Below are 25093 nucleotides of genomic sequence, written 5' to 3' on the forward strand. Positions count from 1 at the left end.
TGGCCATGTGTTTGCGCATGTGTTTCTCCAGGCCTGATGGGAACGATTTATTCAGTTCTGGACTGAGACGTTTGACCTGACCCAGCTTTTTTAAATCAGCATAGCATCCACTTCCAGCCCACTGTTTTATCCCCTTTGATTCATAGTCGAGGAAGGTATATCAAATATTCAGAAAATCTGTATGGCTGTATCGCTCCACAAACCTTGAAACAGGGGCGGTACTTCTGAAAAAAAAAAGTTCTGATGGTTCATTACTTTTTAGCGGCCCCTCGAAAGGGGAATAGATGATATTAGTTTTGTGGTCTGTCTGTCAGTTCGTCCGTCCGTCCATCCTGTTAAGATCTCGTAAACTATAAAAGATATTTAAAATCCGACATCATGATATTTTAGACCTTTTAAAGTTATGATTCAACGGCTACTTTTTTCTTTTCTGGAAACGAATTTTTTTTTTTTAAATCAACTATGCAAGCAGTTTTTTTTCATTAAAATACACCATTTTTACAACTATTCACTATACCATGTTTTTAACAGATTCATGCAAACGGTTTTAGATTTTTTGTCAAAAAAAAATTATTTAATATGCAAATAAAAGGAACATATAATTTAAAACAACAATAAATTATTAGTTTTTTTTATATTATCGCTTGTACTGCAGATTAGCAATAAATACTTACGACACTTAACTAAAGGATTTTTTTTTTGCGGAAATGTTTTTTTTTTCATTGAGGCTTTGACTAAGAGATTGACCATTTAAAAAACAATTAGATCAATAAGATATTCATTATAAGACATCAGTTAGGCCAGGTTCACATTAAACTCAACAGCATTCACTTTCACCTATCATTCGGTCAGCTGGACCGTTGGGGCACCTTCTTTCTCCATTCTTCTCTGTCATTTGCCTTTGATAAAATTTCATTCTTATATTCTTTCTGAAAATATTGAAACCTGCCTTTTTACCTGCCATGAGTAGAACCACTTCAGGGACTTATTTTGAGTTTATGTTTCCACACAAATTGTCTTTATAACCTTGTTTTATTATGAGTTTGAGTGTACCTTAATCTACACAAGGAGGCGAGGTGGTTGATTGGTGGCTGAGTGGTAAAGCTCTTGAGTTCGAATTCAGAAGACTGGTAGTTTTCATTTCGGGATTTTTAGTCGCCTCTGAGTCCCCAAGCTCTATTGGGTACCTGATATTAGTTCGTGTAAAAGTAAAGGCGGTTGTTGGATGTTCTGGACACCCTAGTTAACAATAGGCTACAGAAACAGATGACCTTTACATCTACTGCACTATAGATTGCAAGGTTTAAAAGGTTTAGTTACTACTTAAAATCTCCACCACTGATGTCCAGCCTTTTTCGGCATTTCTGGTTATATGCCTTTTCAGGACCCTGGTCCTGGTCTTTGAATCCAGTGGAAGCGAGCGTCTATCGTGTTTCTAGGGGCCGTATAATAATAAGAATAATAAAAAATGCAATATTTCCCGTGGCAACGCAGCCCCAGCTGTGACCTACATATTTTGCCACCACTAGCACAGGCATAACCATTGTCCGTTGGTGGTTGATTTAGATTTTCTTTTCACCGTCTACGTATGTACTTGGCAACGGATTTTTGTTTAGGTCTCAACAGATAATGTATTCATGGTCATCTGTTTCTTTGGCCAACGGTTAACGAGCAGGGTGTCATGTGGCCACCACAACGACCAAAATCAATTTTCTAGCCTTTTACAGTAGGAGGTCCTAAAATAGAGCCCAATACTTTGAGTTTTTTTTTTTAGTGCAAGTGTAAATAAGACGACAAAATGAAACGCTTACAAATTTATGTTTATTTCTAACTTTCATAATTTTTAATATAAAGTTAAATTTTTTATACCTTTAAATAATAAACAAATGCAATAATATTTGTCCATACTTGCTATAAGGCGCCTTTCGGATTTAGCCTGAATTCCTTCTTTACTTCAATCAAAGTCTGTAACACTAGGCTAGCAAGACACATATTAATATTAATGTGTATAGTTATATTTATGTGAGGTATTCAAAGTTTGAGAACCTCGTGGTTGTGGATAGCACTGTGAGGAACTAGTTCACATCCCTTAAAGAGAAGATAGATTAGGACAAGGATACAACACTGGTCCCAAGCGTGGAACTTGAGGACACTTGTGGATCAGGCTTACTGCTCTGTGTAAGGATCAAAGCGGTGGATGGGGAATAGTTCACCAACAATAACAGATTGGGGGGTTGACGTATGGGGGGGGGGTGAAGTAGGAGGGGATGTAGAGGAGGGAATAAGCTCACACATTGCAGCGTAGGTCGCTGAGCATCCACAATTTCGGCCAGTCCGCTAGAGAGCGTCCTAATCCTCGGACTTTCTGTCCTCCGCGTGAATAGACTGGCATTCTGTTGTTAGTTAATAGGTTTCTGGCCTTATGTTAACATGGTCACCAGAGAGATGGCATTTGTATTATATGTAATGTGGAGATTTTCACACATGGAGGCAAATCTATATATAGCAAACATTTTGGTGCATCCGGGTGTACGAAATAGTTGATAAGCCATGTTGTTGTTGTTGTTGTTGTTGTTGTTGTTGTTGTTGTTGTTGTTGTTGTTTTTAAAATAAAATGATAATTTTGTACGATTTTACACTTTGCCAAATCAATTTTTTTAACCTCTTCTGTTTTAAGATGTAATGTTTAGTAGGCGACAGCCTTTAATATTGAGTGGAAATGCATACTAGGATACAACATTCAATAAAACCAAAATTTTATATAGTGAAGTAGATGAGATGACAGATTATATAAATAAAATTTGATACATCTGTTATAATGTTGTTGTTTTTATAAAGTAAAAACAAATGCCAAGTTTTAAGGTTGGAAAAGTGAATTTAACAAATTCAGCTTTTTCCTATAGATTTGAATGTTATGAAAGCGGTCCTAAAAAAAAAGATAATATAATGCCATATTTGTTTACATTCTACGTTAGTGTAATATTACCGCCGTTTACATGGACATTTTAGGTTGGTGGGGGTTAAAAAAATGCCCAGAGGATTCAAACGTAAAGAAAACCCTCCGACCAAACCTTCCAGTTTAAGTCACATTTCCACAGACATATCTGGTTATCCTACACACACACACACAAACACACATACAAACACACACACACACAAACACAGAGCAATACACATTGACCCTGTGGCCCCCAACCGGAGCCGCGGTATTCAGTCTTACCAGCCCTATTGTTAACTAGCACTGGATCGACTGCACTCATCAGTGCAACAGTAAAAACTAATCGATAACCAATCTCTCAAAGTGTTCCATCAGGAAACACACGTATTAGGTATCGGGGGGGGGGGAGGGAGGGCTTGTAAAATTCTAATGTTAACATGTAAAACGATCCTTTCGTGACCCCTTCCTGATCCCTTCACTGTTTGACTGGTACACTGTTATGGCACGTTGAAAACCATTGTGTATTTTACAATTTAAAAAAAAAACATTCTCATACTTTTTCATATGAGGTGTAGTGGCTGAGTAATAAAGCGCTTGGCTTTCGTACTAAGGGGCCCTGAGATCGAATTCCGGTGAAGGCAAGGGTCTTATTCTGTATTTTAAGACGCCCGTGAGTCCAGGTCTAATGGGTACCTGACTAAAGTTGGGGAAACAAAATTAGTTGGTCGTTGTACTGTTCACATGACACCCTCGTAAATAATTTTTTTTTTTTTATTTTTTTTTTATTTTTTTTTTTTATTTTTGCTGTTATTGTTTTAAAAGAACTTTTAAGCCAGCAATATTAAGAAGATCTGAGATGAAATGCTCTACAATTTCGCGCGACCTACATAGTAGAAAAACAATCCAGTGAAATAAAGCGGCTCATAAAGGCCATCGATGCACTCATTGAGAAACAAAATGGCAAAGGTTCAAGGTTGGAGCAAAGTTGATTGCAATACAAACATACAGAGCACAAATGAAGAAGACCCATTTAACCTAGAAACCTAGATATGTGTTGATTATGAAACAAAAGAGGTTTTTCTTTTCTTTCCTTGTATCTTAAAACTTATTGTGACCTTGGCGGACCAATGGAGATAATTTTCTGATTGCTCGTTAATATTAACTAGATTTAAATTTGTTGAGATTTTAGGATTTTTAAAAATATTTTTTGTTTATTGTATTTTTTAAAATAAAAGATGGGTTCTCTTCTGGTGCACTGATATAAGCACTAGGAAATAAAATATTTTTATCAATAGATGACCACCTCAGCTCCTCTGGGAATAAACAGAGGAGCTCCTCCCTTACTCCCCTCCTATTTTATAAGGAAGTGGTTCTCAATCTGTTGTTCGCGGACCCTCCAGAGAGAAGAACTTACGGGTCCGAAGATAGAGGAAAATTGTATAAAATTAAAATAACTTTTTTCTAAAAGTCATTTTATTCGATCTGATAGTTTTAATAGCACGCTCCTCACTACTTGTTTTGAGTATTACGTTCTACTCTATATCAACCCAAACCAAAGAGTTTGAGACAGTCACTACACAAAATTTATAAAAGAGTTGAACAAATTGAATTGTAACACATTTTCGATACAACTTCTTAAAAATACATGAGGTAAAAGAGTTTTTATAATTCATTTTTTTAATTTATTTTCATCAGAATGATCACTGGACATTCTGACTATTTCACCATCCCATTTTCTCAACTGGTCCAGACAAGTGATAGGATAATAGCGTATTGAGAAAGCTAAAAGCATGAAATAGCGCTAAACAAAAACAATTGGTAAAAATATTTCTAATCGCACAAAAAAAGGCCAACAACACTTTTTATTAGTGGGGGTAATTTAAAAGTTTACCATCCATTTACATACTATTAATCCTTTTCTTTCTCTCTCTCTCTCAAACACACACACACGCACGTAAAAACGGCAATTTTTTCGTTAAGATGACGTCACGCGACTGAGTAACTCTGAAGAAACAAGTTTGTTATTGTCTCTAATGAACAGGTTGTCTCCCGTGAGTCCACTCCGTTGGTTCAGAATCTTATTACGAAAGAATAACTTTTATTTTAACCATTTACAGATCATTTTGTTGTTATTTTAAATTATTTTGTTAAAATGTGTCGTTTCATGTAAAACACTCCCAATATGGCGCCGCGAAAAATGAACAAAAAGTTATTTAGCAAAAATTTTTAATTCCAGATTGAAAAACATTGTGCCGACTGATTTTTCTGCTTGAAAATAATTTTTTTCTAAAATTCTTCCATGACGATAACACTCCGTTACCCTTGTAATTCATGCAACGAACATAGTCAAAAATTATTTATTTTAGATACATTAATTTAGCTTTGGATCGAACTCTACAGCTCCATTCTGGGACGCTGAGTCCCGCCAGACAATATATGATTTATATATAAATATGGGCCATATAGGATTTTCCCAATAAACTAAACAATGACAAAAACACTGAATTGAGCTTCAGTGCCGCTAACTCAACATTGCAATGAATTTTTTCGTAAGCTTCAAAGTTCACGTTTAAATTTTTTTTTAAATCAAAAGTCCAGCAAGGAGCAGAAACTTGTTTCGACTTGCCTCCAGAATGTAGACTAGACTATTGTAGACTAATGTAGACTATTGTAGACTATTGTAGACTATTGTAGACTATTGTAGACTATTGCAGACTAATGTAGACTATTGTAGACTATTGCAGACTAATGTAGACTATTGTAGACTATTGTAGACTATTGCAGACTAATGTAGACTATTGTAGACTATTGTAGTAGACTATTGTAGACTATTGTAGACTATTGTAGACTATTGCAGACTAATGTAGACTATTGTAGACTATTGTAGACTATTGTAGATTGTAGACATCTAGTCTGAACGAAAGACGAATGTCATAATGCTTCTAGAACAGACTTGGATTGACATATAAAACAATGTCCATCTTCTTACATTTTATTTAATCACAGACTACTTTGAGATGAAGTTAATGAAAAACAAAATGGCCTCGGCGTAACTGCCGATATTATTTATGGTTTACCTGGCACACGTTTTATGTATGAAATAACTTATACAAATACAAAAATACCTGGCACACTCATTGGGTATCACATTACCCATTTAACATATACAAAGTAAAAATTCTTTTCTGATTAATCCTGAGTAACATGATGATATGTTCATTTCAGCTTTTCATATCGAATGCGTTTTAAAATAGTTTTTAATATAATTTTGTTTTTATTGTTTACATTGGGTTTTACTGAAGGTAAATGACGCGAATATTTGCGCCTGGAGGATAAGATTTTAATATTTCACATGAACACATTTGTTATAGAATATCGTAGTTTTTGTTTGATTTTCTGCTTCCTAATGTCAAGTCCTGACAAGTATTTTGCTGCTTACCACTAACAAAGTAAAATAATGTATTATGTCATTTGTTTCTTTGGCCAACGGTTAACTAGCAGGGTGTCATGTGACCAGCACAACGACCAACCGCCTTTACTTTCCCCAACTAAAGTCTGGTACCCATTAGAGTTGGGTAGACTCAGGGGCGACCTAAAAATCCCAAAATTCAAAATTTTCACCGAGATTGGTGCCCAGGACCCCAGGTTCTGAAGCCAAGCACCTATGTGGTAATTTAGAAATGTGTAGTTTGCGTCCCTATATTACCTTATTTGTCTGTCTGCTTAAAAATGTGTACACGTTATTTCTCCCACAACCAATCTCGGATCAAGTTGAAATTTCGCTCAATTATTCTTTGTACCTGACAAAACAAGAATCAATTTTTTAAAAATTTAAATATTTGTTAATTAACTATTGGTAATTACAAGGGAAAGAAATTGTACTTGACAGATGCAGTGGTAACAGTTGAATTAGTCCCCTTTATACTATTTTAGAAAATTAGGTCGCCGCTTAAAAGCTTGAAACTAACAATAGATAGGCCCTACTATAAAACCAATATATTTTCATGAGCACCTCTGTAGCGTGAATGTGATATAAAGTCCTACAATATTTTATATTTTTTTTTATTCTCAACTAATAAGTGATTGCCTGAAAGCGTACTGAGAAAGCTAAAAGCGTGATATAGCACTAAACAAAACTATTGGTACAAATATTTCTGATCGCACAGCTTTCTTATTGTTTATTGTGAGTCTAGATCTATTGACAATTTAATTACATGACTGATCCAAACTAATTAATACAATTACTCTTAATATAGCCGTTGATTTTTTTTAAGTTTTTTTAGCGGCCCCCGAAAGGGGAAAAGACGCTATTAGTTTTGTGCGAAATGTCTGTCTGTCTGACCGTCTGTCCGTCCGTCCCGTTTTTTTTTTTTTATTTTTTTTTTTTTGAGGATTCGAATAAGAGATTCAGCCTTTTCAAAACAATTAGATCAATTATAAGACATCAGTTAGGCCAGGGGAGGCGATGTGGCTGAGCGGTAAAGCGCTTGGCTTCCGAACCGGGGTCCCGGGTTCGAATCCTGGTGAAGACTGGGATTTTCAACTTTGGAATCTTTGGGCGCCTCTGAGACCACTCAGATCTAATGGGTACCTGACATTAGTTGGGGAAAAGGATAGGCGGTTGGTCGTTGTGCTGGCTACATGACACCCTCGCTAACCGTAGGCCACAAAAACAGATGAACTTTACATCATCTGCCCTATAGACCACAAGGTCTAAAAGGGGAACTAGTTAGGCCAGGTTCACATCTAACTTTACATTCACTTACACCTATCCTTTGATCTTCGGGACCTTTGGGGCACTACACAAGATATGTTAACCTTCTTTCTCCATGCTTATCTCTCATTTGTCTTTGATATAATTTTATTTGGATGTTCTTTCTGAAAATATTGAAGCCTGCCTGGGTGGACCTCTTCGGGGGTCGATTTTGTGTTTGCGTTTCCACACAAACTGTCTTTTGTAACCTTGTTAATTTTATTTTTCTTCTTTTATAGGTCTAACCATTTTTGTATCTATTCATATAATGACAATGTTATCGATTCCGAAGATTAAGAATGGGTGCAGTGTTTCACGTGACTAGATGACCAGTTGACCACTAAAACCAAGTTGTGATCTGCATGCTTTGCCACACCCGATGAAGAAAAATCCGTTGTCCGACCTTCTTATAACTATTTGGTTTTAAATACACAGTTGTTCTGACTCAATACTAAGTAAACTAAACCTTACAAAAAATTGTCTTTATCCTATAAAAAACCTGATATCAAGTTTGATAAGTTTTTATCGCGGACGTGGGACATAAATGTGATGGGAGTTCCAGAGGATGTGGAAAATCCAGCAACTATCGATTTCTGCTTGTGTTCTTTCTCCCCAGATTCTTGAGTTTTCTCGTTCTTTAATAAGTCTCACGAGACGTTGGGACATGAACTACAGACAGGATTGTTTTTCATTCATGAAGTACAACCCAGAAATGTGTCAATAAAAAAATAGTTCCATACGCCAAAACGGCTGCGCGAAAAACGTCCACGCCAAACGGCTGCGCTAAAACGTCCTGCTTCGGTTTGAAATTATATTAAATATTGAGTCAAAACATTTTTTAAAGAAGACATTTCCAAACCTCTCTTTAACTTAATTCTTCTCCAATATTCTTATGTTAGAAATTCTTCAAGCTACTGCACATCTTTATCTTATGTTGACAACTTTTTGTGTGACATGTTCATTTTGTTTATACTTTCGCTTCCTTCGAATTTGTTTTATATGAACACAAAAATAGTCAGAAACAAAATGTATTACATTATTTGGGTTTGGATCGAAATGTAGGGCTTTATAAAGAGACTCGGCAAGAAATCTTACTTACCAAAACGATAATCTTACGAGATCATGTCCATTACAGAAGCTCAGAACGCAGCAAAATGCTTGGCACCTGGGCTCCAACCCGGACCCCACTGGATAGCTTACAGCGCTCTCTTGCTGGATGGAGTGGGAAACTGCTGTCTCTCCAATACTATCTCCAGAAAGAACCTTTTCTAGCATACAAAACATTGAACTATTATCAGCCCTATTTCCGAAACAAAAAAATAATTGCACTAGATTTAATGAACGTATGCAAATTTGAGCTCTAAACATAGTGTATTTATGAAAAAAAAAAATAACCGGAAAATTATGTTATAATTATGTCTTAACGTTTCTTTTATTTTTCATGACATTATAAAAACCTTCGCAGACCCCACAGTGATAGCATGCAGTGTTTCCCGTGGTCCCCAGCTAGCTAGGGGGGGGGGGTGCGACCAAAATATTTCTCGTCTATGGGGCTTTACTGGCAAAGTTTTAGAAACACTGGCTTAGAATGTTTGCTTCTTCAGTGTTCAAGAAGCAAAAAAAATAATTCAACATTGAACTTTAGGTTGAACTTCAGCTTAATAATATTTAAATTTTAAGAACCGTTCTACAAGCCGAGTCTAGGCACACAAATTTTAAGACATCACTTAAACATATATATATAACAGTATATAGGCGGGTGAATGTAAACAAAATATTCACCAGAAAATGAGTCAAAACAGAAAGCTCCACCAAACAGTGAGTCGTAACACAAAGATCGACCAAACAGTGAGTCAGCACACAAAGATCGACCAAACAGTGAGTCAGAATACTAAGATTCACCAAACAGTGAGTCAGCACACAAAGATCGACCAAACAGTGAGTCAGAATACTAAGATTCACCAAACAGTGAGTCAGCACACAAAGATCGACCAAATAGAATACATCTATATAAACAACATATAATACTTAGAGACAAAACTATTTCATAAATATACCTCTGTACAACTTGTACACCTTAAAGAACAATGCTTACCACTGACGCCACAGTACTCCCATCAGACGTTGGGATCTTTAGGGCAGAGGATGTAAATGTATCTGTTTCTTTGGCCAACAGTTAACGAGGATGTCATGTGGCTAGCACAACGAGCATCCGCCTTTACTTTCCCCGACTAAAGTCAGGTATCTATAAGAGTTGGGTGGAATCAGGGGCGTCCTGAAAATCTTGAAATCAAAATTCCATTCTTCATCGAGATTCGAACCGGGACCTCTCTATTCGAAAATCAAGCGCCTTACTACTCAGCCACCATGCCCCCTTAACACCACAATTATATCTAGATCTAGTTCAACTCTGGGCGAAGTTAGTGGTCAACTTTCATTTGATAGATAGGACAAGTTTTAATACTCCGTTGTTTCACTATATCACAGTCACTTCATATTCATTATTTTTTGTTCTGTTGACACCAGATTTTGAAGTTTGTAATTTATACCAAGAGACAGTCTTTTTAAGCATTGTTTTCACGTGTACAGTATGATATTATCCTAAGACAAAAAAAATGTAATCGATAAAATTTCCTTTTCTAAATCTGGAAATTAAGTTGTCTTGTTTTGTATGGATTCTTATAAATATCTCAATCCTGTTTCTCTGTTGTTTTGCTAAAAAGCAGTATACGGTATCACTTAAACAGATGTCTTAAAGAGATGGATGAAAATCGGAACTCAAAAGCCATGTCTGAAAGAGATGGATGAAAGTCGTAACTTAAAAGCCAAAAATCAACTCTTTTTCTCCGTAATTATTTACCACATTCTGGTGGAATCAACGCTGGTATCGTCAGTTAGGAGAGAAAGAGTTAAAAAAGGGGATATAATTGTGTTTATTTTACAAGTAGTGATTCCTCACTTCTATCCCCCCCCCCCCCCCAGGTTTCTGACGCAGCAATCAGCTACAGATCTGAAAATAAACTTTCTTAGCTTGAAAGATAAACCAACAGTTACATGCAAGTCACAACTTGTCAGCGACCTTGTCAACTCTTGCCTGGTATTTGACCCCAGATGTCCAACGATGGCTGGCTAATGGCCTGTAATCCAACCCGAGCATTTGGTCATTGAGGCCTAGGGTCAACATGATTAGTCCAAATGTTTTTATCCTAAACTTTACACTTATTGTTTAAGTGGTTCTCAGAATCTCATTCCTATTTTCAGAACTTGTAAATGGAGACAGGTTTCTCCATGTAAAAAATTAAAAGTACACATTTTTTTTTCTGGAACAAAATATTCAGAAATTATATTATAGACACAAATCTATTTAATTAATGTGATATTTTCTTTATCTTGTTCTTACATACATTCATTTCCATACATAAACACACATTTGTTCAAACGTATTAACATTAACAAACGTACACAATAATACACAATCATACAAACACAAACACGGGCACTTTGAAATACACTTACAGTCCTACCCATTTACATGAATTTAGGTACCGGAAATTTAGGCACCTGAAAATTTAGGCACCCGGATAATTTGACACCCGGAAATTTAGGCACCGGATACTTAGGCACTTTTTGACAAGGAGGAAAATTAGGCACCTGAAAATTAGGCAATCTTTAATTAGCGACCTTAATTTTGAAAATAATTAAATAATTGGAACGTATATTTTATCCTTAGGCTATGGGCTATCTGGGACGTTATAAAAATAGCAACTATAACGATTTTAACTGCATTTTTAGGATACAAAAGAAAAGCTGACAGAACGGAAACAAATTGACAATCATGAGAATGTGTGGAAAAAATGACTCCGGATTAAGAGTCATTATATAATATAGACATCACAGGATTCAGGGGAGGGGAGGTAGAGATGATTCTCCTATCATTGCTTCACCTCCTTAGCCTTTCCCCCTTCAAGCACTCCCACTAGAAGGAGAGGATTTGTCGAGGGTAAATGTTGAACTAGGTCCTGAAAATTACGTAATGAGTCCTAAGACTACACACTTGGGGTAAAGGGTATAAAACAGCATTGTACAAAGGTGCTAAAATGGAAGTCTGAAGGATTTACATATATACACACACACACAGCCTGACACAGGCATGCATTTAGGCCAGCACACTCTCGGTGTTATCGAGAATTTTTAATTTTTAAATTGAGACAAAAGGATTCAGTATCCTTTTAGAAATTCAGGTGCCAAATAGCAGGGGCAGACTGGCTATATGGGCATTCGGACAAATGCCCGGTGGGCCGGTACCCAAATGGGCCGGTAGGGCCACCGAAAGGGCCGCATGAAAAGTTTTAAAACATTCTCGTATAAATGTGACCCTTTGAGCGTCGTGTTTAAAAAAAAAATCTTTTTAGGACTCGACAGTGTAATAATAATGAAATCTTAACACACTTTCCGAAACAATGTAATAGCCTACACCCGTAGACAGTGCTATCAGTAGGCTCCATCCTTTTAGGACCTACACACTTTGTTATTAAAAAGCGACATAAAGCCTATATATTTCTTATAAAGATATATATATAGTCCACTGTACGCATGTGTTCCGCTATAGATACATTATCAAATTTATAATGATTTTGAGGACAAGTAGACCTAGAATTGGATGCCCATTGTATTATATACAAAAAGAGGGCAGAATTATGTAAAAATGCCCAGGTCGATTTGGATACCCAGTTCGCCCCTGTCAAATAGCGTATGCCATGTTTGGGCAATGTTGATTAGTAAAAATAAATCAAAATAGAACGAGCTTTTCGGAATCTGATTTTTATTTTATGGAGTGATAAAAAAAACTTTTTAAAGTGATGTGACCGAAAGGAAGACAAACATTATTTTTAAAAATGCGATATCACCTTAACTTTCACCAATTCCTTAATCGGCTGAATTGATGGGGCACCACACATTATCTGTCGAAAGTCTTCCTCCATTTCTCTCTGTCTTTTTGCCTTAAGTAGAATCTCTTTCAGTGACAGGCCTGTCCGATCTTAGTTTTTGTCTTCCCAATGTTTTGTCTGCCTTTTCTTTTTTTTTCCTGGTTCTGTTCCCTGAAGGAAAGTTTTTGTCTTTGCGAGCCCTGAGGACAGCTTAATATGGCCAGTAAGTTTTATTTCGCTTTTTTTAGGCCTACAATGGTCAGTAGGTCAACGTGTTGCCCTACTGCCAATGTGATCTTGTTTTGAATCTCCTCATTTGTGGTGCCTAGTATATTTCTATAGCATCACAATTCCATCGCAAGGATTCTCCTCTCTAGTTCTGCAGTTAGCGTTCGAGATACGCAACCATTCAAGATTGTCCAACTCCACACAGACTCAATGCAATGACAATGCCCCACAATCTTGTAACGAGACCTAACGCTGTATCCTTCATTCGCTTCAATGTTTGGTGAGTCTACAGCACAACTAATCAGACAAGCGTCACCCTAGTAGCCCTAGCAACTAATCATCAGCTATGTATCAACTAATCATCAGATATTTATCAACTAATCATCAATGTATCAACTAACCATTAGCTATTTATCGACTAATCATCAACTAAGTATCAACTAATAAACTAAGTATCATAACTGATTATCAACCAAGTCTCTACCAGTAATAATTTCTTACCACTAAAATGACCTGACGAAATGATTCAAAGGTCTCCTTCCACTCCAACTTTTTAAACTTCAACGACACAATAGAAATGCGAAAAAATAATCCCAATGTAGATACGAATACAACAATCTGACTAGCCTATAGTTGTATTTTCCAGTTGAGATCTTTCGAAGTCAACGTAATCTCTTTGCAAACACTAAACATCCATTCTCAACCTACAAGCTTTCTTGGGCTTACGTGTTGAGTCGCTGGTGAGTGAACTTACTGTGAAAGACCCCCCTGAGACCCAATTGAGACCTACTTTCCATGAAGTTAGCGGCCTATTAACAAGGGAGAAATGAGACAGCTAAGCCTCCCAGAATGACAGGCTTTAGTTGACCAGATTTTGTTAATGGTCCGAACCAAACATAATTGGTTTTTTGGTTATAGGTACTTTTATATGTTTGTCTTATACAAGTCCCTTGTCTACTTCAGCCTACAAACACGGCATGTATCTGAAGGATGTCTTTTAAAAATGACAAGCTTGATATTTTATTTTCAACTGAATTGTATCAGTTTTTAACTCTTTTCGTGCGCCTTTCTTATAATAACTAAATTTCTGGTAGCCTACATAAACTTAAAATAAGCAAAATAGAAAAAATACGTTTTTAAAAAACAAAGCTTATATTAAGTGTAATTGTAGCAATTAGTTTGTATCGGTCGTGTAATTATATATAATGCCGGCCTAGACGTCACAAATCTGTGCGATTAGAAATATGTTTACAAATTGTTTTTGTTTAGCTTTTAGCTTTCTCAATGCGCTATGATCCTAGCACAATTGTAAAAGGGTGAATGCTTATATGATCGTTTTTTAAAGGCATATAAAAAATTTCACTCAGGGTTTGACCTCAAGGGGATTAATTCAACTTATATCACCACATCTGTCAAGTACGATTTCTTTCACTTGTTTAAGATACCCAAATAAAATAATTAATTATCAATAGTTAATTAACTAATTAGTTAAAAAAAAATTCTTTTATTCTTGTGTTGTCAGGTAAATGAAATAATTGTGCGAAATTTCAGCTTGATTCGAGATTGGGTGTGGGAGAAATAACGTGCACAAACGTTTTACTAGAGTTAGTTGATATAAGCTTTGTGAAACAAAAAAAAAACACCTCTTTAAATAAAAAGTAAAATAACACTACAGTAATGGCTCTTGTAAAGATCTTTTAGTGTCACAATTTATAGAGCGCTGTTAATAGACATGAAGTAGCACCCAAAGGCTTCGAGAACATAACAGATATAATTACTAAGGCTAATAATGCAAACTAATCTAAATACGTTTTAAACAGGTAAGACTTTTGTGTTGTTATTGAGGGCAGTTAACTTTGTTGTTTGTCACATCTCAATGGGTAGAGGGTTCCAAACCTTTAGTTCATGTACAGATAGTTTTGTAAAATGTTTTATATGTTTCGGATATTCCTTCAGACTTGAAGATCATTTACTTCCTAGTCCGAACCTCCCGCAGGAAGGCGGGAGATAAGAGCGGGCAGGTTTTGAACCAGGGACCATCGATAAGTTCAGCGCGCAAACCGCACGACCAGAAATCTGTGACTGTGACGAACGTGTAAGTTAATAGGAATTTAAAAAGAATAACTATTACTTCAATTCTAACATGCACAAAACAAATACTGTTATCAAATAAAAGTACTTGGAGCAATATAAACGTGCTTAAAAGCCCTTCATCTATATCTATTAGATAACAGCCTCCTTTTTTATTTGACCCGATTGGGCCAAGTGGCTCAATCTATAAATAAACTTTGGCAGACGATGGTCCAGTCTGACAAATGATGAACACGTTTTGATTTGCTTTCTGGGGCACGAATGTCATCAAATGTTTGGCTGCCAATCAGCTTCCTCTGTGCCCTCTGGGAATAATTCCGTGGTGGAATATTTCATTACTTGTCGTACAGACAATAGAGATAAGACTTTTACCTGGATGGTTCTACCTGACCAAACATTGCGATAGCTCTCAGACTTTAGATTTTCCTTGTGAAATGTCATTGAAAAATATATATATATATTTGACCCAATATTGCGGAATTAAATCGTAAATAGGGTCAAAGTCGACTTGACATTCATAATTGAAATGATTATAAGTATGGTGAAATGGTGGTCTCCTATTCACCTCAGCATGGGAAATATTGTGAAATCTAGATGTGGCTTTTATTGGTTTTGTGCTGTTCACTCCTCCGCCCGTCTGTCGCGTTGGCATCTTTAAAGTTGCAACAATGAAAATGTAAACTATGTGTTGTTTGATGTAAGAGATACTTTAAAAAAAAAACTTTACGAAAACTTGCACTGCTGTTTATTAATTAAAAAAAAAATATATTTTTTTATGCACATGCATATAAACCATTTTTATATTATGATGAAAAGCAGATAGTATTAACTCAAATGGTTTCTTATATGATGCGGTAAAGCATTATTATTATTATTATTAAGATCATAAGGTATTTGTTATTCTCTGGCACTGACATGATCGAAATAAAACTTCACTATGTCTATTATTTGCGAACTTTTAACAAATGGCTTCCATTTGATCCAGCGTTTCCCGGTGAGTCCTCCTATTAGTAACACTTGCTATTGTTCAATAGATTGATTAGACGGATATTGATTCGATGGGGTTGAGTTAGTGCAGGCCTCTCAGTAAATGAATTACTAGCCTATGTAAACATTAGGACTGCTGATTGGCGTGACAGACATTCTTCATCTAGGGAAGTGCTTCCACTTTTTATATATTTCTTTGTTTTATTTGAACAATAACAGTGATAATGACAAACAGGTTTGAGAAAAAATGGCATGTTCTTGTAGGTTGTTGATAGGGCTGATGCGTTGGATACTAGCTCCAGACACCTTGTCCACTAACCTTTTAATAGGTTTGAAACAAAAATAAACTTGACTAATTCAAAAATTTACATATTTCAATGTAGAAACACAAATCTAATAATAAGATATCAAACGAGTATAACAAAACACTTGAACTCACTTTTAAACCCTTGCTTTTAGTAGACAATAAAAAGTTCAGTTTCCACTTTCATCCACCTTTCAGGTCCCATCCCCCACCCCTTTTTTTACCCAATCACCTGCATTGATTCTACTCAAACGTTACATCAGAATTTATTCACCTTCATCTTCACCTATCCCCTTGTCCGATGGACCGTTGGGGCACCACGCAAGATTTGCCAACCGTCTTTTTCCATTCTTCTCAGTCTTTTGCTTTGGATAGAACCTCTTTCAATGGGAGGCCCGTCCATTTTTTATGTTGTCTTCCAATCGCTTTATCTGTCTGACTCTTCTTCATTTTCCTGGTACTGTTCCCTGAAGGAAGGTCTTAGCCTCGAAGACCTTGCAATATGGCCATAGAGTTTGAATTTCCGTTCTTTTACAATAGCTAGCAGGTCATCGTGGGGTCAAATCGCTGCAGTAACCCTGTCTCTAATCTCTTGGTTTGTGATGCGGTCTTTAAATGAGATACCTAGGATCCTTCTGTAGCATCTCAATTCCATTGCTAGCTCTGCAGTCAGCGTCCAAGACTTGCAAGCATATAAGAATCAGAATTTATCAGCCAATACTAACTGGCGCACACATTTCATAACCTGGGCCTAGGTGATAGCAATAACTTTTGGAGATGCACTGGTACTAGAATATTCATCGACACAGATGCTGGAAAACCAACGTGAACGTTTCTTGAATTAGCGAAATAAAATTTCTATATCTATTAACATCAAGCATTATTACATACAAGCGCTGGAAAATATTTTGAGCTTTCAAAATTTAATGATTACGAAAGATTTGTTAGATTTGAAGATTGGTTCTAGTATTCGTTATTTTTACATCAAAGTATAATGCATAGTTTCACTACATAGTTTCACTACATACTTTCACTACATACTTTCACTACATAGTTTCACTACATAGTTTCACTTCATAGTTTCACTTCATAGTTTCACTACATAGTTTCATTACATACTTTCACTACATAGTTTCACTACATAGTTTCACTACATACTTTCACTACATAGTTTCACTAAATAATTTCACTACATAGCTTCACTAACAGTTTCTTTTTACAAGGCGATGGAACGAATCGATGTTTGCAACGGATTACATTGAGATGGTCACGTGAAATGTCAATATTTTAAACAATAACGAAAGAAATAAAATGAAGAAAATCTTTCACAAAATTTTCGTTTGCTTTTGTAAGTCTTCCAAACACTAAGCTGTGCATAGAGCGTGCCTCCCCTCCCCCCTTACCCTACAATAACAAGGCCAGATTTAGCAAAGCTAATGCCCCGAGAAGAGGAGTAGACGGCTTATTGGATTTCCAGTAAAATCTCCACTAAAAAAGATTTTGAAAATAAAGATTTTTTAGATAAATTTTACGGAACCTGTTTTACATTTTCACGTTGAAACAAAAAAAAAAGAATACCGAGGCCTGAAAAGATAGCAGAAATATATAATAGTGACCTTGACATTATTTCAACAAATATCCTTTAGATCTACTTCTGCTGAAGTTAAAGGCTACAGATACTGTTGGAATCGATTCTAATTATGTCCTTTTGTTTTCTTCTTCTCAGAGGTGTTCGCTTCCTACAGATACTTCGAATGTTACACGTTGACAGACAAGGCGGCACATGGAGACTGTTAGGGTCTGTCATATACCTGCACAGACAGGTGAGTTGCCGCTGCCCTCTCTTTACATTGAATAACTTGTCCGGAACTATTTTGTTCTTGTCTAATCGGGTTAGGGCCTAATTCGGCTGCGACTAATCGGCTTCGCCAAAATGCCATCGCGTATCCATTTTCTCCATGTTTTTGCTGACGTATATGATAGTGCTTCTGATTTATCTACCTGCGTATATTGCCAGTATATAGTAGTATTCTTAACTCTTTATATGGAGAGGCAAAGCCCAAGCTAACGTTTATATAAATTATGGTAATAGTTAAAATATCTCAGTAATTCTTGAACTTTCCTTTGAAGATATGCAAACCACACATCAACCAATTAGAGTAGACATTAGATAGATAGATAGATAGATAGATAGATAGATAGATAGATAGATAGATAGATAGATAGATAGATGGATGGATGGATGGATGGATGGATGGATGGATGGATGGATGGATGGATGGATGGATAGATAGATAGATAGAAAGATAGATAGATAGGTAGATAGATAGATAGATAGATAGATATCTACACTCATTTAATTAGACCAAAAGCGAATCAGTATCGACCTGCTCATTTTTCTTTTTTTAAATTAAACGATTAATTGTCTGCTTTCATTTATCACGTGGTCCTCAGCATTTTGAGATAGGAATGAATTAAAGTGTACTATTTCAAATAAGCTAAATTAATTGTTAGATGTGTTTAATAGCTCAATAGCAGAGTGGTAATAGATTCCAGCGAGGGCTATTTCTAACTAATTTACCATTTTCACTAAATTAATTGTCTCACAAGCGGTCTACGAATTCCAGGGTTGGGCTAGACTTGAGTCTGACCCCATTTCTAGCACAATGCGATTTGAACGTGAAGTAATAGGCTAGGGAAATTTGTTTTGGACACAGTGGCATCGCTGGATTAGGAAAAGGGGGGAATGTCGACGGGGGCTGACCACACTGGACGATGTCCAACAGGAGAAGACTCATGGTCCTGAAAGAATGCAGCACATTACCGGTTGATAATCCAAAAACTTCCTGATTTTTCCTGAAGGCGGACAGAAGCTTCAATACCACAAAGTATGGGAAGAATGAGATCAAATTTCTCCTCGGACAGATGAATTGCCCTTACTAGGCTGACGAGTTCCATCTGCCCGTATCATCTGTTTTAGAAGCGCCAGCTAACCAGCTGCACCCTTTCATCTATCATAGCGGGTTCGTCCAGCTTATTGTCTAAGCCGGAGGTGCAATGTCTTAGGGGTAAAGCGCTTGGCTTCCTCGGTTTGAATCCTTTTGAAGACAGGGAGTTTTACGTTCAGGATCCTAAGGGCGCCTCTGAGTCCGCTTAGCGCTAATGGGTACCTAACACTAGTTGGGGAAAAGTAAAGGCAGTTGGTCGTTTTGCTGGCCACGTGACACCCCCGTTAACCGTGGGCCACAGAAACAGATGACCTTTACCTCAATCGTACCATAGATCACAAGGTCTGAAAAGGGAACTTTACTTTTTTTTTTTACTTATTATCCAAACCACACGAGCATGTCATGAGCCGAACTTAATATTCCTAGACTCTTTGAAATCCATATCCTTTTAAAAATATTTTTTTTTAAATAGTGGGAGTTTGGAGTTTTAAATAGTGGGAGTTTGGAGTTTTAAATAGTGGGAGTTTGGAGTTTTAAATAGTGGGAGTTTGGAGTTTTAAATAGTGGGAGTTTGGAGTTTTAAATAGTGGGAGTTTGGAGTTTTAAATAGTGGGAGTTTGGAGTTTTAAATAGTGGGAGTTTGGAGTTTTAAATAGTGGGAGTTTGGAGTTTTAAATAGTGGGAGTTTGGAGTTTTAAATAGTGGGAGTTTGGAGTTTTAAATAGTGGGAGTTTGGAGTTTTAAATAGTGGGAGTTTGGAGTTTTAAATAGTGGGAGTTTGGAGTTTTAAATAGTGGGAGTTTGGAGTTTTAAATAGTGGGAGTTTGGAGTTTTAAATAGTGGGAGTTTGGAGTTTGTACTCAGTTACTCGTCTATAACAACCTTGAAACCAGTTTCATATTAAAATACATCCTTTATTTTTTAGCATTTTATGCAACTTATCAATTGTTCCTTTGTCAGTGAGGTATACTTTGCCAACCTAGTTTTTAAAAATCTGATAGTTCCCCCCCCCCCAACCATACGACACGTTTCTATGTGACATGGCGTGGGAGACGAGACTTCGCGAGATATCGACCTAACTATTAGATATTTAAATGACAGAGCTAACATACACCAGCAAAACTGCTTCGCAAACAAAACAAAACAAAAAAGATAACTAAATATAACCTGCTCTGCTTAGAAAAAAAAGTTGTCAGCTATCTCGTCTCTAGTGCCTCATTGAAATTGTATATTATGTTTTGTGAATGGCCTGACTATGACATCATCAGTTCTGCGGTTAGATGAAGGTCAAGGTTGTATTAATTTTGTTTTGTTTTTTTTGTCACTGATTCTAGACTCGAATATTTTTCACTTGATGTTTTCACTTGATGTTTGTTTGTTGTGTGTATGGGCGAGGGAGGCGCTAGGTGAAATGCATTAGAGAATTTGTTAATATTTGTGATATTTTGTTAAATATTGTTTAACATCGTCTATCCTCAGCGGGTCTCGACGGAATCGCCTTGGTTGGATAAAAGCGATTTATTGGAAAAGGGGGGGGGGGAACCTTATTATGAAATTATTCTTCTTGTTGTTTGTATTGTGAACAGGGATCAAAACTAAATGTTTACAAACGATGCAACGTGCTGGTCTTAACGCGTCCGTGGGTTTTTTTGTTTTGTCTTGGCCCCTCTGGAGATGGTTCTTGATCTTCTTCTCTGTCTCCTGCCTGGTTGTCTAAGTGCAAAACTTCTATGGCATTGTTGTTGTTTTTTTTAAACTTTTAGGGTATCTCAGAGTCACCATAACGATTCTTTAATTATTTAAATTATGACTACTAGATTTAATCTTAACTTTGAAAGTACATTAGCTATAAGCTTACAGATTGTTGATTAGGGACCAGCATCGGTCTTTTATACCTTTATAATGTTTTTTTTCCGACTATTTTGTGTGATTTTGTGCGCTCGCAACGTTGTACAATTCAGTTGCCTTTCGACACGATGTCAAGATGATATAATAACAATGTGTCTCTTATCTTATAAATTACAGACGTTCCTTCATAGAAGAAGATAAATGCGCATATATGGATGGAAGTAGTGCTAGAACTTTCTGCTGCTCTCTTTTTATCTCCCCTTGGTGGAGATCTTGATCGATGTTTGTATTCGTTGTTCTATTTCATCTCTCTCTCTGTCTCTCTTTCTCTCTCTCTCTCAATCTCTCTTTTCTAGCTTTATTTTGCTTCTTCTTGTTATATAGGTCTATTCTATATTTTAGTATTTCAGCATTTGGCATTCTCTTTTTTTTTTTGTTCATTGTGGGTTGGGGTGGGGGAGAGAGAATATAGAAAATAAAGCATTTAAAATGAATGTTGATTATTTTGTTTGTCCTCAGGAACTTATAACAACGCTGTACATTTTGTCTGTCCTCAGGAACTTATAACAACGCTGTACATTTTGTCTGTCCTCAGGAACTTATAACAACGCTGTACATTTTGTCTGTCCTCAGGAACTTATAACAACGCTGTACATTTTGTTTGTCCTCAGGAACTTATAACAACGCTATACATTTTGTCTGTCCTCAGGAACTTATAACAACGCTGTACATTTTGTTTGTCCTCAGGAACTTATAACAACGCTATACATTTTGTCTGTCCTCAGGAACTTATAACAACGCTGTACATTTTGTCTGTCCTCAGAAACTTATAACAACGCTATACATTTTGTTTGTCCTCAGGAACTTATAACAACGCTATACATTTTGTCTGTCCTCAGGAACTTATAACAACGCTGTACATTTTGTTTGTCCTCAGGAACTTATAACAACGCTATACATTTTGTCTGTCGTCAGGAACTTATAACAACGCTGTACATTTTGTCTGTCCTCAGAAACTTATAACAACGCTGTACATTTTGTCTGTCCTTAGGAGCTTATAACAACGCTGTACATTTTGTCTGTCCTCAGGAACTTATAACAACGCTGGACATTTTGTCTGTCCTTAGGAGCTTATAACAATGCTGTACATTTTGTCTGTCCTCAGGAACTTCTAACAACGCTGTACATTTTGTCTGTCCTCAGGAACTTATAACAACGCTGTACATTGGGTTTTTAGGGTTAATTTTCTCTTCCTACTTCGTCTATCTTGCTGAGAGAGAAAACGGAAGGAAGGATTTCTCCAGCTATGCAGATGCTTTATGGTGGGGTGTGGTAAGTGGACCATTATTTTATTTTATTTTATTTTTATTTTTTCTCGAGTTCATCGATGCTTTATGGTGGGGTGTGGTAAGTGGACCATTATTTTTTTTTTATTTACACGACTTCTCCAATTCATTGATGCTTTAAGGCAAGGTCGGATAAGTGGATAATTTGTATGATTAGTATGGGTATTTTTTTAAGTTTAGAAGGCGGTATAATTAGGTATTTACACTAAACTATTTTAAATCAGATCCCGAGATAGATCTACATTATTACATCAGTGTTTCTCCAACGATAGGGAGCAATCAAGAAAAGAAGATTAAAGAAACTTTATATTCCATAGTCTAGTCTATAAGCGGCTGTAAGATGCCAATAAATTGGTTTATCCAGATTATAAACTTTAAATGCATATTCCTCTCACTCCACGGCAGTAATTACAGCAATACCAAGTTTTATAGGCGCAGTGATGGATTCACCTATAGGCAATATAAGCTCTAGCTTAGAGCCCCCCCCCCGCCCCCAAAGAAAAATTGCTTTATATTGATTACAAGGGGCCCCATATCTCAAATTGCTTAGGGCCTTATCAAGTCTAAAGCCGGTCTTGTATAGGCGAATTTTTTATCTACATTTAAAGCCTCTTCTGTGTATTTTCTCCAGATATATTAAAGAATGCAATTTAAGAGAGTGGCAAAATGGCATAATCTAAGTTTATTACACAAAAGCTGCGCCCTTTGAAGTAGATTTCTGTTTTGGCTACGCTGAAAGTGATGACGCAAAAATAAAATAATGACGTCAGGAAGAGAAAGACAGAATTAATGGCGGTCGATATTTTTTTTCTTTTAACCCAAATGTGGAATTAGGTTGTCTAAAGTGTTATTGATTTAAATTCTAGACACGGTCGTTGCATTTATTGAATGTTTGTGTTAAAAAGAATATAATATTAATAATCACATTTTCTTAGACTTTACTTCAACAAAATTGCAATCTCCGATATCTAGATATGGTTAAAAAAAATTTAATGTTATTTTGAGCCCACACTGGGGGAGTGGGGTGGTGACTGGAGCTGATATTAGGGGTTTTTTATGTGCTGGTGTTGCCAAAATAACTTTTTGAAAAATTCATAACATAAAGTTTGAAGAACTGCCAGGAAGAATAGGAGTGGTCTGACTATATGTTCCATATTACGATTATTAATATAATCCTATTTTTGTTCATATGGCTTTATAAGCTATATTATGTTTAAATAGCTATATGACATCTAGTATATGACTTTAGCGATATTCATTTTTCTATGGTTTTAGTATGAAAGCAAGCATATTATTATTATTATGAAACATGATCTAGATCTAAATGTTTAAAAAGTCGCAGAAATGTTGCTTGGGCTCTAGCACGGCCCTCACGGATAGGTCCGGCACTTTTTTGTTTGTAATAAGTAGTAATAACATTTGTTGACCTATTGTCTTCGCTCTATAGTAAGGTCACAACAAATTGTTCTTGCTGCTGCAGTTTTGTTTTTCATCCCCCGCGCTTTGACATTAAATCAGAATTATGCGCTCCCTGGTCATGGCTGCATTTTAATATATTTGCGAATTTTGGACTATGACTGCAGAACTAGAGAGAAGAATCCTATTGAAGCTACAGAAAGATCCTACGTATCACATACAAAGACCGCATCGCAAAGAAAGAGATTAGAGTCAGGATTATTTCAGCTATCGGACCCCACGATGTTCTGCCCGCTAATTCTGCTAACAACTGTCAAAACACAAAAGCTAAAACTCTATGTCATATCACAAAGTCCTCTGGGTTCGCAAAACACTTCCTACAGGGAATAGAACCATGAAAAGAAGAGAAGGCAGACAGAGAAGGTGATGGGAAGACAACATGAAAGAACGGATGTACCTGTCATTTAAAAGAGATTCTATCACAGGCAAAAGGCAGCGAGAAAGGGCAATAAGAAATCAGCTTTCGCCAAGATGAATTTTTAATTCCACACGCGTCCACACAGCATTCTTTGGAGGTTTATGGAAATATGGCGAAATTCAGATAAAACTACCATGGCCACACCTCCCACAGACAAATGTGCATCTAACACAGAATCATTGCTGTTTCTGGAAGATTTAACAAAGGAATATCTGTGGAATTGGGAGAACTCCAAATGGATAGGATTTTGCACATTAGAAAAAACAACAACAACAAAAAACGAACCAATTGGATGACTTCTCAAAGGCAGTTCAGAAATAATAGAAAAAAATCCTTTTTAAAAAACAAAGCTTATCTAAGGGGGAAGAACGCTGCACTTACAACAATATCTCATAATAATGTAGAAGTTTGATATCAAACAAAATAATTATTTATCAATATTTAATTCACTAATTGATTCATTTTTTTAATTTATTGATAATAGATAATTGTTTAAAGTTTCAATTTGATACGAGAATGGGTGTGAGAGAAATAACGTGTACAAACTTGGGTCAGACAGACAGACAGAATGAATAGATATAAGCTTTGTAAAAAGTAGATCAAGATAAGTCTAGGTCATTCACATATAATCTACCTTCATGTCTTCTTCCAGGCTAACCTTCCTGGGTTTAGTGTGACTTTCCCAACTGATATTGATGTCAATGTTAGTTTTGGTTGTTGAATTTCTGCAGTTCGATATTGAAACATGAATTGCACAACACAATTATCCTTTTATGTTAACAGACAAGAACGTGAATAGTTGATAGACTATTGAAGTCTCATGGGAAT

General features: G+C 36.3%; 1 protein-coding gene across 7 annotated transcripts in view; it reads left to right on the forward strand.

Moving 5' to 3' along the window:
- LOC106076703 (potassium voltage-gated channel subfamily KQT member 1-like) overlaps positions 1–25093 on the forward strand; it is a 167807-nt gene that overhangs the window by 129537 nt on the left and 13177 nt on the right. For all 7 annotated transcript variants that reach the window (XM_056031618.1, XM_056031625.1, XM_056031622.1 and 4 more), the window contains 2 exons: positions 17956–18052; positions 22229–22357. In XM_056031618.1, the coding sequence (XP_055887593.1) occupies positions 17956–18052; positions 22229–22357 (226 nt within the window). The remainder of the gene's footprint in view (positions 1–17955; positions 18053–22228; positions 22358–25093) is intronic.

Source organism: Biomphalaria glabrata, chromosome 6 (genome assembly GCF_947242115.1).
Source record: "Biomphalaria glabrata chromosome 6, xgBioGlab47.1, whole genome shotgun sequence".
Classification (NCBI taxonomy): Eukaryota; Metazoa; Mollusca; class Gastropoda; family Planorbidae; genus Biomphalaria; species Biomphalaria glabrata.